The sequence below is a fragment of the Ceratotherium simum genome, chromosome 4 (genome assembly GCF_057802395.1).
Source record: "Ceratotherium simum simum isolate JZ-2026a chromosome 4, ASM5780239v1, whole genome shotgun sequence".
Lineage (NCBI taxonomy): Eukaryota > Metazoa > Chordata > Mammalia > Perissodactyla > Rhinocerotidae > Ceratotherium > Ceratotherium simum.
In genome coordinates, this window is record NC_141903.1 from 43,184,088 (window position 1) to 43,199,503 (window position 15,416).

General features: G+C 39.5%; 1 protein-coding gene across 2 annotated transcripts in view; it reads left to right on the top strand.

The window, feature by feature from the left end:
* Window positions 1-3,649: 3,649 nt before the first annotated feature.
* The window catches only part of FNIP1 (folliculin interacting protein 1), a 133,256-nt gene continuing 121,489 nt past the window's right edge, over window positions 3,650-15,416 (top strand). For both annotated transcript variants that reach the window (XM_004420231.3, XM_004420232.3), the window contains exon 1: window positions 3,650-3,838. In XM_004420231.3, coding sequence (XP_004420288.1) covers window positions 3,747-3,838 — 92 coding nt within the window. In that variant the 5' untranslated portion in view covers window positions 3,650-3,746. The remainder of the gene's footprint in view (window positions 3,839-15,416) is intronic.

Below are 15,416 nucleotides of genomic sequence, written 5' to 3' on the forward strand. Positions count from 1 at the left end.
TAGGAGTCAACCTTCTCTTTTTCTTTTTTTCCCTTCACTCCCATTAGAAGTCCTGTTAGCTATATCTCCAAGATAACCCCAATAGCTACTATCAGCTCTCACCTAAAATACATGGTAGCCTCCTATATGGTTCTTTGCTTCCATTCTCATTCCTTCATAATCCCTTCTCCACAGAGCAGCCAGAGTAATCTTCTAAAGTCATAAATTGGATCATGTCCCTCTCCTGTTTTAAACTCCTGCAATAGCTCCCATCACATTTAATCTAACCTCCTTCCCATGACTTACAAGGTTCTAGATAATCTTGCCCCTTATTTCTTTCTAACTACATCGGACACATCTTCCCCCTCCCAGAGTGTACTCAGCTACTCTGGCCTCCTTTTTCTTCTTCAAATAGGTCAAACCCATTCCTGCCTTGGAGACTTTGTACTTTTTCTTCTCTCTACCAGAATGTTCTTCACTGCTTTCTTCCTATGGCCTGAGTTCACATCCCACATTTTTGGAGAGGCCTTACCTGACCACCCTATCTAAATTTGACCCCTTCCAGTTGCTTGCTATCAACTATTTCTTTTCCTAGCTCCTAGCACAACTTGCAAACTTCTTTATTTTGCCTTTTCCCACTAAGAACTAAGTTCCCGAAAGTAGGGACTCTCTTGTTTAGTATCATATCCTCAGTGTCCTAGAACAGTCTGAGACTTTGGAGGGACTCAAGAAATATTTGTTGAATAAATTAATGTATATGTTTTCTGGTGCCTCAAACCACTGACATTCTCTTACTATATAGCAGTAAAGCATCAGTTGGTTTAAGAGTTTTTAAAACTGAGTTGGCCCTGAGTCCATCTAAGTGTTATTCAGACAGTTTTACTTGATCATCTTGATTCTGAATGTCTTGTGCTGAGATGTTATCAGTGAAAATGTAATTTGTTTCAGGAAAATTTAGCACAATTGAAGCCGTGCTTATTAGCATCGTGGTTTAGGGAGCAAGATTCCAGTTTTATTGCCACCTTTTCCTATATATGGTAACCAGAAGAGCGTGCCCCTGTCTTTTATGTTATTGGAAGCAGGTGGACAGAGACCCACAGGCCGTTGGGGTTTTGGGGAGGCTGAATCTTCTACTCCTGAGTGAAAGTACAAGACTTATGTCTAATCTTTTTAATTCAACAGTTCCACATTCATATAACATTAATGAATAGATAATAATTATTTTCTTTCTCACATTTCCTCCTTGCTGACTCCCTAAAGAGGCTACTTTAAGATACCTCAGCCTCTTTGTGGGAAGAGGTAGTGTTAAGTAAAAGGAAAAAAAAAAAAAAAGATAATATATACCTTTACTGAACTTGAAAATATTTTCAATTTAATCTGCCTAATTAAGTATAGTTATATGTCCTCTTTTATGACAAACTTGTATCATTTCAGTGCTCTCTGATTCTGTAATTTGAGTATTACGCTGCAACATAAAGGCAATGTGATGAATGATAGAAGTAAATTTAGTTTTTTCTGTACCTTTCAAGTATAAGACTAAATGAGACTACAGAAATTAAGCTATTACATGATTAGAGAATGCTAAAACAAAGTATCTCTTATGCAAGCAGTGATGTTCTTTCCCTTACTATTAATATCTATAATTATCTATGAAGTAACTTTTTCCCAAGATGAAAGCACACAAGGTTATTGTATTTAGAAACTTATCTTCTGAGGGGACCTGAAACTACTCTTCTCTGTGCCAGCCATGGACCAGCCATGAGTCCTCAGTGTCTTCGGTCCTATACAGACAGGCTTGAGGCTGTTTCCACTTGCACTTATTTGGTGTAACTTGCTATTATAAAAATAAAACAAAACTTCCCAAAATGCTTGATTAATTGATTTATAGGATGTGCATTTTCTCATTTTAAAAAAACTGCGTTGATTTCATTTTTCTGTTTACAAAAATTTCATTCCATGTTCACAATTTGTGAGAAAAAATATACATAGCTCATTTTGACTTATTAGAAATCTTTCAGTGTTTGGCGCCAGAGTCCAGAGGATTATCTTAAGTTTATAGGTGATATAGTCCTGCTATTTTGAGCCTGTATTGCCCAGTAACTTCTGGAGTTTGGGCAATATATAGAGCAACTTTGAATGAATCTTAACCTGAGCACCTCAAATGTCACCTCCTCGGGGAGACCTTCCCCACTCCATCATGTCATTGCTTAGTTCTCATTCAGAATACTAGTCTGAAATTACCTTGTTTACTTATTTACTGTCTCCTCATATAGAAAGTTAGCTCTTTTTTGTTTACTTTGGATCCCCAGTGCCTAGACCAAGGGCACTTAAACATTAGTGGAATGAATAAATTAATTTCTTAATTATCTATAAGTAATGCTTTAAAAAATCTTATAAACATTGAAACTCAACACGTTGACCACTGAAATTCTCATATATATATTTTGCCTATTACTTTCTTTTTCCTATATAAGACCATTTATTTTATAGCTTAAACTCTAGCTGCAAATCAGTGGGAGTTGGTAGCCACTTAAAGAAAACACAATTTGATTTGTATGCGTAGTTAAATAAAATTCTATCTAACAGTCCAACCGCATACCAGTCAGTTCCTGACATCCGTATTTGTCGGAGAATTGCATCCCATGGTACAAAATTTCTTATCCTGGACGGGGAGTTGGTGAACGAAATGGGGGCGCTGAAAATTTGTAAGACCGATTTGAACCGAACCCTGATAAATTTTGGCTCCCTGGGTTTTATAAGACTGTAAGGTCATTTACGAGCAACGTTTTTCTCCTTTGGAAAGCAGTTTTCCTCCTATCAAGCCCATCTGTTTACAATTTTACTGTTCCTCTCTCCCTCCATACTTAGACATTAAGACTGAGCCTAAATCCTGAGCCTCCATCGCTAGCTCTTTCAAGGAGCTAATTTCTGGTGTCAGGGTTTGAGGAGCTAATCGCCAACTCTGAGGGCAGCTGCCCCCAGTCCTGGTCGAGGCCGTCTCTGCTAGGAGTCATGGCTGTGGCGAGTGTTGTGGCAGGGTCCTCCACCAGACCCCGAGAGCCAGCCCCGCGCTGTCAAGAATCTGAGCCCAAATCTCTCGCGGCCTGGCGCGGGCGGGCCTATGGCTCAGGGCTCAAAGTCCAGCCTATGCCGCGGCCTCACGGGTACGCTCCGCCGCCTTCTCTGCTCCGGGGGCCGCTGGACTTCGCCAGGCGCCGGATGGAGGTGCGAAGCCACAGAGGCTGAGGAAGGGACTGCGGGGGAGGGACGGTTGCCATTGGTGCTCTAAATATCTCTCGTTGTGGGGGCGGGGAGCCGAAAGCTTCTGCACTCTAAAGTCCTTGGCGTCGTGCCCGCGCCACCCCGCCGTAGCCGCAGATAGCAGCTGACACCGTCGCGGAAAAGAACCGAGACCTGGACGCGTGCCCCCTGCGCTTCCCCAGCCCCCTTCCGCTCCCCGCCCCTCCTCTCCGCGCACGCCCCGCCCCGTGAGCTGCCACATGAGGGACTCCTCTCGCCAGCCTATGGGCTCCAGCTCCGCCCCGCGCTCCCGCCTTGCCCCTGCTCCGCGCGCCGCCACGTGATGCGGCTCACCGCCAGCCAATGGGCGCCGGCCTTGCTTTGCGCTCCGCCCCGCGCGCCGTGGCCGTTTGAAGTGACTAATTTCTGTCATATGACTGAGGCGCCCATGGGGGTGGCGGGGCGGCTGTAGGAGTGGGGCCCTAGCAAGCGCCCTGAGGAGCGACCCCGGCCTGGCCGTGGCCAGCATGGCCCCTACGCTGTTCCAGAAGCTCTTCAGCAAGAGGAGCGGGCTGGGCGCGTCCGGTCGGGACGCGCGGGACCCGGATTGCGCGTTCAGGTAGGGCGCTGTGGGGCGGGGGGCGCCTAGTCGATGGCCTTGTGGGCTCCAAGCTCCAGATGTGCTGGGGCCTTGGGTGTTCACGCCCGTGCGGAGGCGCGGCTTGGGGACCTGGGCCTGGGCCTGGGCCGCGGTCGGGAGGGGCCGGCAGCTGCGGACCTCGCTGGAGGGTTGGAGCGAGGTCCTCTCTCCCCACTCCCCATACCCCACCCCCGCCGTGGCCCCTTACCCCGCCTCGGGGTCGGTTTGTTTACGTCCTGCTTGGCAGCCACGCGCGGCTCTGCCCCTCGGGACCGGGCACCGCGGCCTGGCCGTAGGGTCCACACGCCTTCCTGGCGGCGACTATAGTTGGGCGCGGGCTAGATTGGACCTCTGCCGCCGTCCTGCGGGCGGAGAAGTTCTCCCCTCCTCCCCGCGACCAGTCGCCCTCTGGGTGCTCCATTCCAGCTTGGCTGGTGTTGTGGAGAGAGCTGCACGTTTTGGCCAATCTTCTGAGTGTAGAGAAGGCTGGAGGAGCGAGTAGGCAACGTGCCGTTCTTTCAGGTTTCTTGGAAACTAAAATTGGAGGTGTGCAGTTCCCGGACCGAGCGGCCTTAATGTTATCGAAGGAGAAATGTGAAACTTCAGAGGTTATGGTTACTACTGAAAGACTGAAGCAGGACCGAATCAAATGGAGCATGGCCATAGAATTGACAATAGAATCATCCTCGTGGAACTGCTACTAAAAAGGACTCTTTAAAAATTGAAAATGATAGCAGAATATTTTGTGATATTACAAAATATCACAAATTGGCTAATTTTTGGGTGCAGTAGCTGTTGCTGGTACAAAAACTTTAAAATCATAAGATTTAATATAAACCTGAAATTCAAGGTAAAATTTAGTCGCCAAACTGCATTTGAAGAAGAGATTATGTCTTCCAAACAGCCTTCATACTTGTTGCGGTGTGGGAACTTGTAAATATAGCTAGGTTAAATGTCAAATATCACTGAAACCTGGTAGGATAGCAGAGAGCCAAGTTGTACATTAGTAGTGGGAAAAAATGAGAATCCGTTAAATTTTGCAACAGTCAGAAGTGTGACATGATTGTACCACACTGATTTAAAAGGTTTGCTGTTCTTAGAATTATTCACCCTCTCTCTAATTCAGCAGGTAGCATTAGTAAATTTTCAGTAATATACGTGGAATTGAAGTATTAAATGGAAAGACCTTTAACTGACTTTTAGAGGAAGAAAAATCTCCATTTTGAACGTCTTGGAAAAGTGCTTAGTAAAAGACAGTTTTCTAGGTTTTGGTCTTTTCCACTGGGAAATAAATGTCTTGCCGTGCTTATCTAATGACTTTCTTGAAACATTTCTTGAGTTTTTTCTTTTGAAAAATGAAAGTGCAGTCTAGATAATACTACATTGAGCCATCCTGTTAAGAGTCAGTAGAAAGCAGATTCAGGAGGGATATTAAAAAGGTGGCATTCCAATAGACTTTCTGTTTCTGGGCAAAGATTAACTCTGGGGTAGTCAAGTTCCCAAGGGTCTCAAGTCACTCATGTGAAAAAACATTTTCACGTCTATTTTTTAAAAATGTAAAGTCAACTGTATAGTTGTGTAATACTACTTTGGAGTTGCCAAAGTACTTTCTCATTACTTATCTCATGATATTTCACAACAACCTTGTGAGATAGGGCAAGTAGAAGTATAACTGGATGATCTTTTTTCCAGTGGGAGTAAAAATTATGTGTAAGCCCATTAACTGCAATACAATATAGAAGTGATTGCTTTAAAAAATAAAATGTGCAAGTGTGAGAAAATGAAAGCTGGTTAACATCACACAGCTAGTGACTTGCAGATCTAATTAACCCAGGTCTTTTTTTCTTTTTTTAAACAACTTCACTGAGCTGTAATTTACATACAGTAAAATTGAGCCATTTTAAGTGCACAGTTCTGTGAATTTTGTTATGTGTATACAGTCATGCACCCACCACCCCAGTGAAGTTTTAGAAACTTCCGTCACCCAGAAAGTTCCCTCATGCCCATTTACCATCAGTCCTTAACCCCTCCTCACCCAGAGCGATCACTGATCTGCTTTTTGTCTAATGTCAGAAGTTTTGACTTTTTTAGAATTTCATATAAATGTAATCATACTGTTTATAGTCTTTTGTGTGGCTTATTTTAACTCAGACTGTGATTTGGAGATTCATCCATGTTGTATTTATCAGTAGTTCCTGCCCATTTCATTGCTGAGTAGTATTCCATTGTACAGGTATACCACAATTTGTTTATCCATTCACCAGTTGGCAGACATTTGGGTTGTTTCCAGATTTGGGCTGTAATGAATAATGCTGCTGTGAACATTAGTGTACAAATCTTTATGTGGACATATGTTTTCATTTTTCTTGAGCGCATACCTAGAAGTGGGATTGCTGGATCACCTGCTAAGTGTATGCTTAACTTTAAAAAAAATTGCCAGACTTTTCCAAAGTAATTGTATACCATTTTGTATTCCTACCAGCAATGTATGAAGGTTACAGTTGCTCTACATCCTCTCCAATACTTGATATTGTTAGTCTGTTCTTTTTTATTAAAATTCTTTTGTATTGTAAAAAACATGTAACATAAAATTTACTATGTTAACCATTTTTGAGTCTTTCATTATAGCCATTCTAGTGGGTGTAGTGGTATCTTGTGGTTTTAATTTGCATTTCCCTAATAACAAATGATGTTTAGCATCTTTTTATGTAACTCAGGTTTTTGAGTAGACTAAAATTTAGTGTTAATTCCAGTATACCATGCTTTCCTTTCTAGGTTCCTTTTTTGGTTTTGCTTTGTTTTAGTCTGCTTGACAAGTTGTTAAATCGGGCTTGGACACAGTTAGCCATTGGCAACTAACTATAGCTCAGCCTCTAAGAGTCCATTCCTAGAGTAAGCAATATACAAGGCCCAGTGGTGAAAAGCGACGATAGAGCTCTAGGATAGGAGACACTTGTGACAAAGAAGGCTTAGGAGCCTTTCAATATTGTCTTTTATAGTTACCCCACTGGAAAAGATGGTCAGGGATCACCCCTTCCATTTAGTGTTCACTTTTAAGATCTTTACTATATAGATTTCTGTGTGCTTGTCTAAGCTTCTTGACCCAGAGATGAGTGTGAAGGGTATCACAGGGAGGATATTATTTCAGTCATTTACAGAATTAAAACAGTAATTTGTTTTCATCTTTTAAAGAATTTGGGAAAGAAGGTGCTTTCTAGGAGGAGATACTGCTTTATATTTTCTCTATCAGGCCACTTTCCAGTGGAAATAAGAATTAAGTGTAAGTCCAAAACTGCTGTACATATAAAATGATTGCTTTAACAATAAAATTCTTGGGGAAAAAAGTTTAATTTAGTGAAGAAGGTTATTTCAGAGTTAAATATAGGATATAATTAATGTTTTGTTCAAAAAACGATTTCTGTATTTTTGTTTTATTTCTGATGCGTGAACGTTTGCTCTTTCTGTCTGTAGCAGGAATTCTTAACCTAACAGCCTCTTAATTGGTCTTTCTGCCATCACTCTTGCCTTTCTCCAAACTACTTTCAACACTTCATCCTTTGAAAAAATGTAAAATCTGATCATGATCAGCAGGTGAAATGGTACAGAATTTAATATCTTCATTACAGAGTTATTTTAAGGAATCAAAGAGATAAGTCATGTAAAGTACTTAATGCAGTACTTAGCACATGGCTTTCAGGAACCAAAAGTTGTTGTTACTATAATCTTATGCTTATTTGTAAAACCATTCAGTGTAGGCCCAGACTCCTGAAAGTGGCCCTGTATGGTGTGGCTTTTGTGAAGTCTCTAGTCTTGACCTCCCCCCGCCCATAAGGTAATTTTTTTTAACATAGCTGTTATTCTATTATTATACTTAACAAAATTAACAGACATCCCTTAATATCATCTATTTTTAGTCTGTATTCAGATTTTCTCAGTTGTCTCAAGATATCTTTTTACAGTAGGTTTGTTTGAATTGGAATCTTGAGAGTCTGCATATTGCATTTGCAGTTATGTCACTTGAGTAACTTCTATTATATAACAGCCTTCCCCCCTTTTTAAAATATATGATTTGTTGTTGAAATTGGGTCATTTTTCCTGTAAAATTTCCCATGTTCTCTGTTTGGCTGTTTGCTTCCTTGTGGTTTCTTTTAATTCACTGATTCTCAGCAATCTGTGTTTTATCAAGCCCCCTCCAGGTGATTCTGATGCTCAAGTTTGAGAACGACTGGTGTAACTTATTCTCTATTTCCTGAAAACTGGTAGTTAGATACTTTATTAGATTGAGGTTCATTTTTTTTTTTTAAATAAAAATATACCACAGATGTTGCTGTGTACTTCCTGTCCATCAGAGTTGCATAATGTCTGGTTGTCCCACTTTTAGTGATGCTAAGATTGATTAGTGATTTCGGGTGGTATCAGCATTATTCTTCCATTATAAAATTCCCCTTTCATCAATGGTTTTAGCGTATTTTGTTGGTTATTGCCTGAATGCGTTATCTTGTTAGGAGTTTCAAAATGGTGATATCCTGATTCTTTAATTCTTTCTGCATTTGTTTCCTGGAAGAACTTTTTCTTACCTCCTATTCGGTTACTTTTTGCTACAGGAAAGGCAACATAAAAGTTTTGATTGTTTCCTTTTATCATTTTTCAGAATAATTTATAATGAGATGTTCAGTGAAGGTTTTTGTTTTAATTATTTTTTAGTATCATCATGAGCTCTTGGATTTTAATGTGTTTTAATCCATTTTTGGCGAGTGAAAGACTTTTCAAATTGACTTCTGTGCCCTTTTGACATGATCTCATTAGTCTTTGATAACTTCTTGCTTTCTTTTGGCCGTGTCTTAATCCTGTTTCCCTCTTCTTTGGTTTTATCACCTTGGACTTCTTTTAGGTTTTGGGATGTGCCAGGCTGTGCTGTTCCCTGTTCTTAGCATTGTCTTCTATACCTTTCAGTTTAGCTTTTTGTATTGATCATCTGACCTTATCCTAATTATCCTTCCTCCAGGAAGCTTTTTCTGATTTGTCCTAGACTGAGTTAAGTTTCATTGTAATTTTCTTCCATAGCTACTGCGTGTCCTTCTGTGACATCTATCACAGTTGTCAATTAGTTGTCCACATCTCTCTTCTTTGCTTGCTTGAGAATTCTCTTCAACTTCAAGGTGTATTTTGGCATTAGAACCCTGTAGAGCCACCTGATGGGTTGTTGGTGGGGAACAGCTACCTAGGTTCCTGGCTGGAGCAGCTAGGTAGACACTATTTTCTGAAGGAGGGAATATAATATTGTGGAGGCCTATCTTGAACACCCTATCAAAAGCAGCAGCCCTATTCTCTATCAGAGTACACTGTTTATATCCTTCCTAGCTCTTTTTACAACTTACCACCTGCCTCCCACAAGTTCATATTGTTGTGCCAGTCTACAGCATAGTGCCTGAGCATATGCTCAGAAAATATTTGTAGAATGAATATATGAATAATTTTAAGGGCAGAAGGGAGAGAGTCAAAAGTTCTATTTTGGATATTTGGTCTAGTTTTAATTGCCAGTGAGACACCCACTTAGAGATGTCCAGTTGACAGTTTATTCATAAAGTAAATCTGGAGTTCACAGTGGAGGTTGGGACTGGAGATAAGAATTCAGGCTTATAGTCATTTTAAAACTTCGGGAATGGATGAGATTGTCTAGGAAAAGGCTGCAGATAGAAAATTGGAAAGAACCGGTCTTTGTGCTGAGGAAACCTAAAATATACAGATGTGGGAGAGGAAAGTCTACAAAGAGAATTGCAAAAGAGAGAGCGGGAAAGCCAGGGGTGTGTGGTGTTAGGAAAGCTCAGAAAGGAAAGTGTTTCAAAAATGATGGAGTGATGAACTGTTTTGTATGCTAGTTGCTGATAGGTCTTGTGAGATGAGAAAAAGAAAAGTATCTATTGGATTTGTCAAATTGGAGATAATTGGTGACCTTAATGGTTTTCTTTTTTTTTGAGGGGGGCATGTTTGGGGGAGAAAGTAAGATAGATGTGGAGTAAATGAGAGGTGAGGAAATGGCTTCATTGCCAAAGCTTTCTATTTTTGTGGGAGAAACAATCTGTAGTGCTGAGTTATTTTTTTCACTTTCAGTATTCTGATTTTATGTCACATTTTGGGTATCTGAAATTCTTAAAAGTTAGCTTCTTAATATTGTCAATATTTGTAGGAATCATATTTAAGAAGATTTGTTTTTTCAATGTGATTTTTAAAGATTTGCTGCATTCACAAAGGTTTTTATTTTTAAAATACCACCCCTCCATAAATTTACCTTTTAATCTTATATTAGAAATAGTTGAAAGTTATAATATTCTTTACAGATAATTCTTTACAGAGGATCACATCTTTCTTATTAAAGTAGGAAGCTGAGAATTTTAAGTAATCACATATTAATGTTCTGTGGTATCAGTATTTGGTCTTAAGAGTCTAATTTTGCAGTAAGAGATGCAAATATTATATTTTATTGTTAATTTGATTTGCTTTTCTATCTCTAAGTAGTGGTATTAGATTTGTTTTTTAGAACTATGTTTATTGAAAGAAAATAAGTTAGCGAAAAATATAGCTTCAATATTCAGTTTGTAAAACTTGGACCTCATTTCTTACTAATATAATAATTATAGTCTTAAATCCCACTGAGTTTAAATTATCTTTTAGAAAAGGCTTGTTTAAAAAACTCACCACATAAAACGTAACAGAATCTCCTTTATTTAAAGGAGTCCTAAACTATCCTCACATGATCTTCTCTTCCTGTTCCTGGCACCACCATTCTCTCAGTCTACCAAGTTGAAAATCAGAAAATCATCTTTTACTCCTTTCTTTCTCTGATTGCCACATTTGGTCATTAGTTAAGTCCTGTTGATTCAGAGTCTGCAATATCTTAGTTCTTTTCCATTTTCTACTGTTATCATCTCATTTAGACCTTTAATCCTTTTTGTAAAAATTTGTCATAACTTTCCCTCTTCCTGTGTGCTCCCCTCTACACCATTCTTCTAAATTGATTTTCCTAAACCATAGTTCTGAGCAAGTCACTCAGAAATCTCCTGTTGCTTAATAGGGAATTCCTCTGTGCCAAGCACTGTTTTAAGTGCTTTACATATATTAATTGATTTAATTCTCATGATAGCTTTATAAACTAGGTCTGATTATTTCTGTTTTATAGATGAGGGAATGGAGGCACAGAGAAGTTAAGAACCTTGCCCCAGGTCTCACAGTTAGTAAGTGATGAAATTAAGATATGAACTCAAACATTTGAGCCCCAGAGCCTTTGTTTTTAACCAAGTCCAAACTCTTCAACTTAGTGTATCAGCCTCCTCTAGAATTGTAGCCTCCTCTAGAATTGTAGCCTCCTCTAGAATTGTAGCTTGCTGTGATGGACCTGAGTTCAGATCCCTGCCCCAAGAGTTTCTGTATATATGTATCACCTTGGTAAGCAGTATCATGTTGTTATTAAAGGTGGAGTGTGTGTGTGCATGTCTGAGAAGGGGAGTGGATGCTGGCGAGATAGTCCCAGTGTCCATTGCACCTACCATCTTAGAATTGTTTTGAGGATTAAATGGCGTGGTAGTCACCCAGATGTTAGAATTTCTTCCCACACTCCCTCACCCCTCAGTTTTCCCTTTCCAGTCTTCTTTCTAATTTTTCCTCTAGCTGTGGGTTCTGAATCAGACTACTTGGTGTTTTCTGAGAATAATCTGGTTTGCATACTACTTGGAATAATACGGCTACAACACATCTTTCTTTAAAGCTGCAACAGAACCCATGTTTTCCCTGTATTTCCCCATTGTGGCAGTTTATTTTTTTTGTGTGTTGTAGTTGCTTATTTATGTATGTATATCCTTTACTAGATTGCAGGCTCCATAAAGGCACATCCTTTAACTTGTTCCTTGCCGTATTCCTGCTGCTTGGCTCACTGAAGGCATTCAATAAATATTTGATGAATGAACAAATGAATAAAAATAATCACTGAGTTGAAGAAATTCTAATTCATTTAACACAGATGCTTCTGTTTTGGGTTATTTGCCGAAAGTAGTTATTCACTCAGTGAGTAATTTAAGCATGTTTTTCTTTGACATCAATGTTTACTAATATAAAGGAAACTTTCATTGTTATTTTGATGTTTTTAAGATGGCAAGGATGGTCTGATTTTCCAGAAATAGGTTAGATCTTGCCTTTATATCCCTTGTAATGTCTGATACTTTCCCTTCTTACCACTTATCACATTCAGAATTTGTGTGTGTGTGTGTACACACAGATGTCTTCCCTGGCATAACTCAGTATTTGCTGAATGGATACAAGAATGAATAAATGAACTAATATACTCTTTTTGGTAGTGGGAGTTTATTTCAAGAACCCAAGAGGTTTTGAGGTACCAGGAGATTCCTTTTCCATTTGAGCACTCTGGGTCCCTGGACCTGCTAAGATGATTAAGCAGACCTTATGGGGAACTGGAACAACAATTTAACTTAACTCTTTGGGGACACAGGAAGAGCTCTAGAGATCTGCTTCCTTGTACTCACACTGCCCAATATAAAGTATTCCTTGACACAACAGCATTTTATGCCAAGTCACCCCAGAGGTGGTTCGCCACTGTCGTTTACTTGAAGTTCTCTCTAGCTAATCCCAATGGTTAGAGTGGCAGAGTTGGTTTCAGGAACTGTGGGATAATGAGCCATTTCAGTTTATACAGTTATGATCCCATTTGTAGGATGAAACTGGCAGGCTCTTTGCAGCTTTTTGGCTTGCTTTCCCACCCTGTTGTGGTCTGTTATATAATTTTTAAAGATTTCCACTTATGTCAAGAAACTACAGATTGTGAAGTTAATGAGATAGTCAATAAAATGAAGTGGTGATATGACTGCCACAAATAGGGATTTTGTATTAATTTTTGTATTAATTTAGATTAATTCCTAGTTACTTTAGAATATAAAACATATACACTATGTATTTATAGAATGCAGAAATATAATAGAAATTATTTGTGAATAATTTAAATATCTTAAAATTTTGTCAGAGAAATACCTGACCGTATTTTAAACATTAGACAGTAAAACCCATGTTAACGCACCAGCTATGAAATGACTGGCTTCTAGACCCTTGGAACTCTTGACTGGCTAGCTAGGCGAGCTCACTGGTGATAATCTGACTCTAACTTTTTTTTTTTTTTTTAATAATTTTATTTATTTCCTTTTTTTCCCCCCAAAGCCCCAGTAGATAGCTGTATGTCATAGCTGCACATCCTTCTAGTTGCTGTATGTGGGATGCGGCCTAGGCATGGCCAGAGAAGCGGTGCGTCAGTGCGCGCCCGGGATCCGAACCCAGGCCGCCAGCAGGGGAGTGTGCGCCCTTAACCGCTAAGGCACGGGGCCGGCCCAGCTCTAAATTTTACATAGTGAATTTTTTACCCCCAGTCCAACAGCATTATGGCAGGAATTTACCTATCGTAAATTCCTCAAACTCGGTCCTTGATCCTAGAGGCAACTACTTTTTCAATTATTTTGCTGTTTGAGTGTTTGCTTTTAGGTTTGTAAATAATATAAATGTACTGTTTTTTTTTTAAACTTATTCATCTTAGACATTATCTATTAATTTCCTATATTGGTAAAGATTTAGGTCTCAAACATGCACACATAGACACACACTTACACATACTCTTCCCTTTACTCTTCATTCTTCCAATATTATAATTTTTGGTTAATTTAAATGATCAAGGTTAACTATGTTATTATAATGTCAGTGTTCACTACTGAGCTAAGTATATTTTGTTTTCTTGTACTTTTTACCTTTTTTTGGAGTTAATTGCCTTTTTTTTTGCTTCTCTTTGTTTTCTTTGAAATCTTTAGCTAAGTATTTCTACATCCTTCAACAGCTCCATAAAATACCTCTCAAACAGCTTATCTCTTAATTAAACGTATCAGACAATTGATTAGTTTGTATTTTTTTCTCCTGGATATGTCCTTCTTGGAGCCTTCTGCCTTTCTCCAGCTCTAGTTTGGACTGCTTGCCCCTAGGTCTACTCCACAGCATCATCACGAGGCTTCTTTTGCCTTCCTCCTGGGAATTCCTTTGACCCTTTTTTTGTTAGGATCTCCTGTTGACTAGCTTCCATGGCTTATTCCTCTTTGGATTATTCCCTTGTTTATCCCTCCAGGAGCTTCCTGAGAATGAGTGCGTGGGAGATAAATTCTTCGAGACTTTGCAGGTCTGCAAATGTCTTTATTCTATTTTTATGTTTGATTGACAGTCTGGTAGATACAGAATTCTATATTAGAATCATTTTAACTCAGAAATTTGAAGGCATTGCTCCATTGTCTTCTGGCTTCGAATATTGCTACTGTGAAGGCCAAAGCCGTAACTTTCAACTCCTAGGAAGCTTTTGGGGTTTTCTCAATTTTTTCTTTATTTTTTTCTGAAATTTCACAGTGATATACCTTAGTTTTTTAAAAAATTCATTTGCTGTTACTTAGTGGGTCTTTCATTCTGGAGACATTTTAGTTCTGGGGAATTTTCTTGATTTCGTCACTTCTTTTTGCAACTTTTATTAGTAAAGTCCTCCAGGGGGAGTTTCCTGTATTGATCCTTCATGTTTCTTGTTTTTTGTTTTTTTGTCTCCCAATTTCTATCTTCATATCTTTCTACCCTACTTCTGGGAGATTTCATCAACAATTCATTGGGTGAATTTTTATATGTATTTTTATTTCAGCTATCATATTTTTAATTTCCGGGAGTTTGTTCTTATTCTTTTTCATAATCTCCTGTTTTCAGCCCTGTGTCTCATCCTTTTCACTTAAGTTCCTAATGACCTTGAGGCGGGTGTTTTTTATGTGTGTGTGTGTGAGGAAGATCAGCCCTGAGCTAACGTCCGATGCCAATCTTCCTCTTTTTGCTGAGGAAGATTGGCCCTGAGCTAACATCCATGCCCATCTTCGTCTACTTGATATGGGACGCTGCCACAGCATGGCTTGACAAGCGGTGCTTCGGTGCGTAGGTGCGCGCCCGGGATCCGAACCTGTGAACCTTCGGGCCGCCTAAGTGGAGCGTGGGCACTTATGCACACCTAACCGCTGCGCCACCGGGCTGGCCCCGACCGAGGCTAGTGCTTCTTGGACAGTTTCCCAAGAGAATGAACATTTGTTCTGTATAAGAGGTGGGACTAAGAGGGAGGATGAGAAGGCCAATTTCACATCCTGTGAAAGATGTGCTTTTTTTTTCCTGTGCCTCTCCTCCGCCTTTCAGAGTGCCTTATATTTCCAAGTCCTTTGCTTCTCAGAGATTCTAAGGGGACGAATCCCATTGACACTCCCATATATTGATATTTAGGTTGTAGCTGCTTTTGTTTTTGAAAAGTCAGTTACTACTTTTCATCTATCAAATATTTATTGAAATCTCTTTATCTTGAAAATTCTCCTTTCATATTCTCTTTGTCATAAAGATATATATATGTGTATGTATATATATTACATTTACTGTCATTTTAATGGAATTTGAATGTATCTGTGCACCTTGCTTAACCTGGATTTCTTGAAAATTTTAAAGCTTTTTA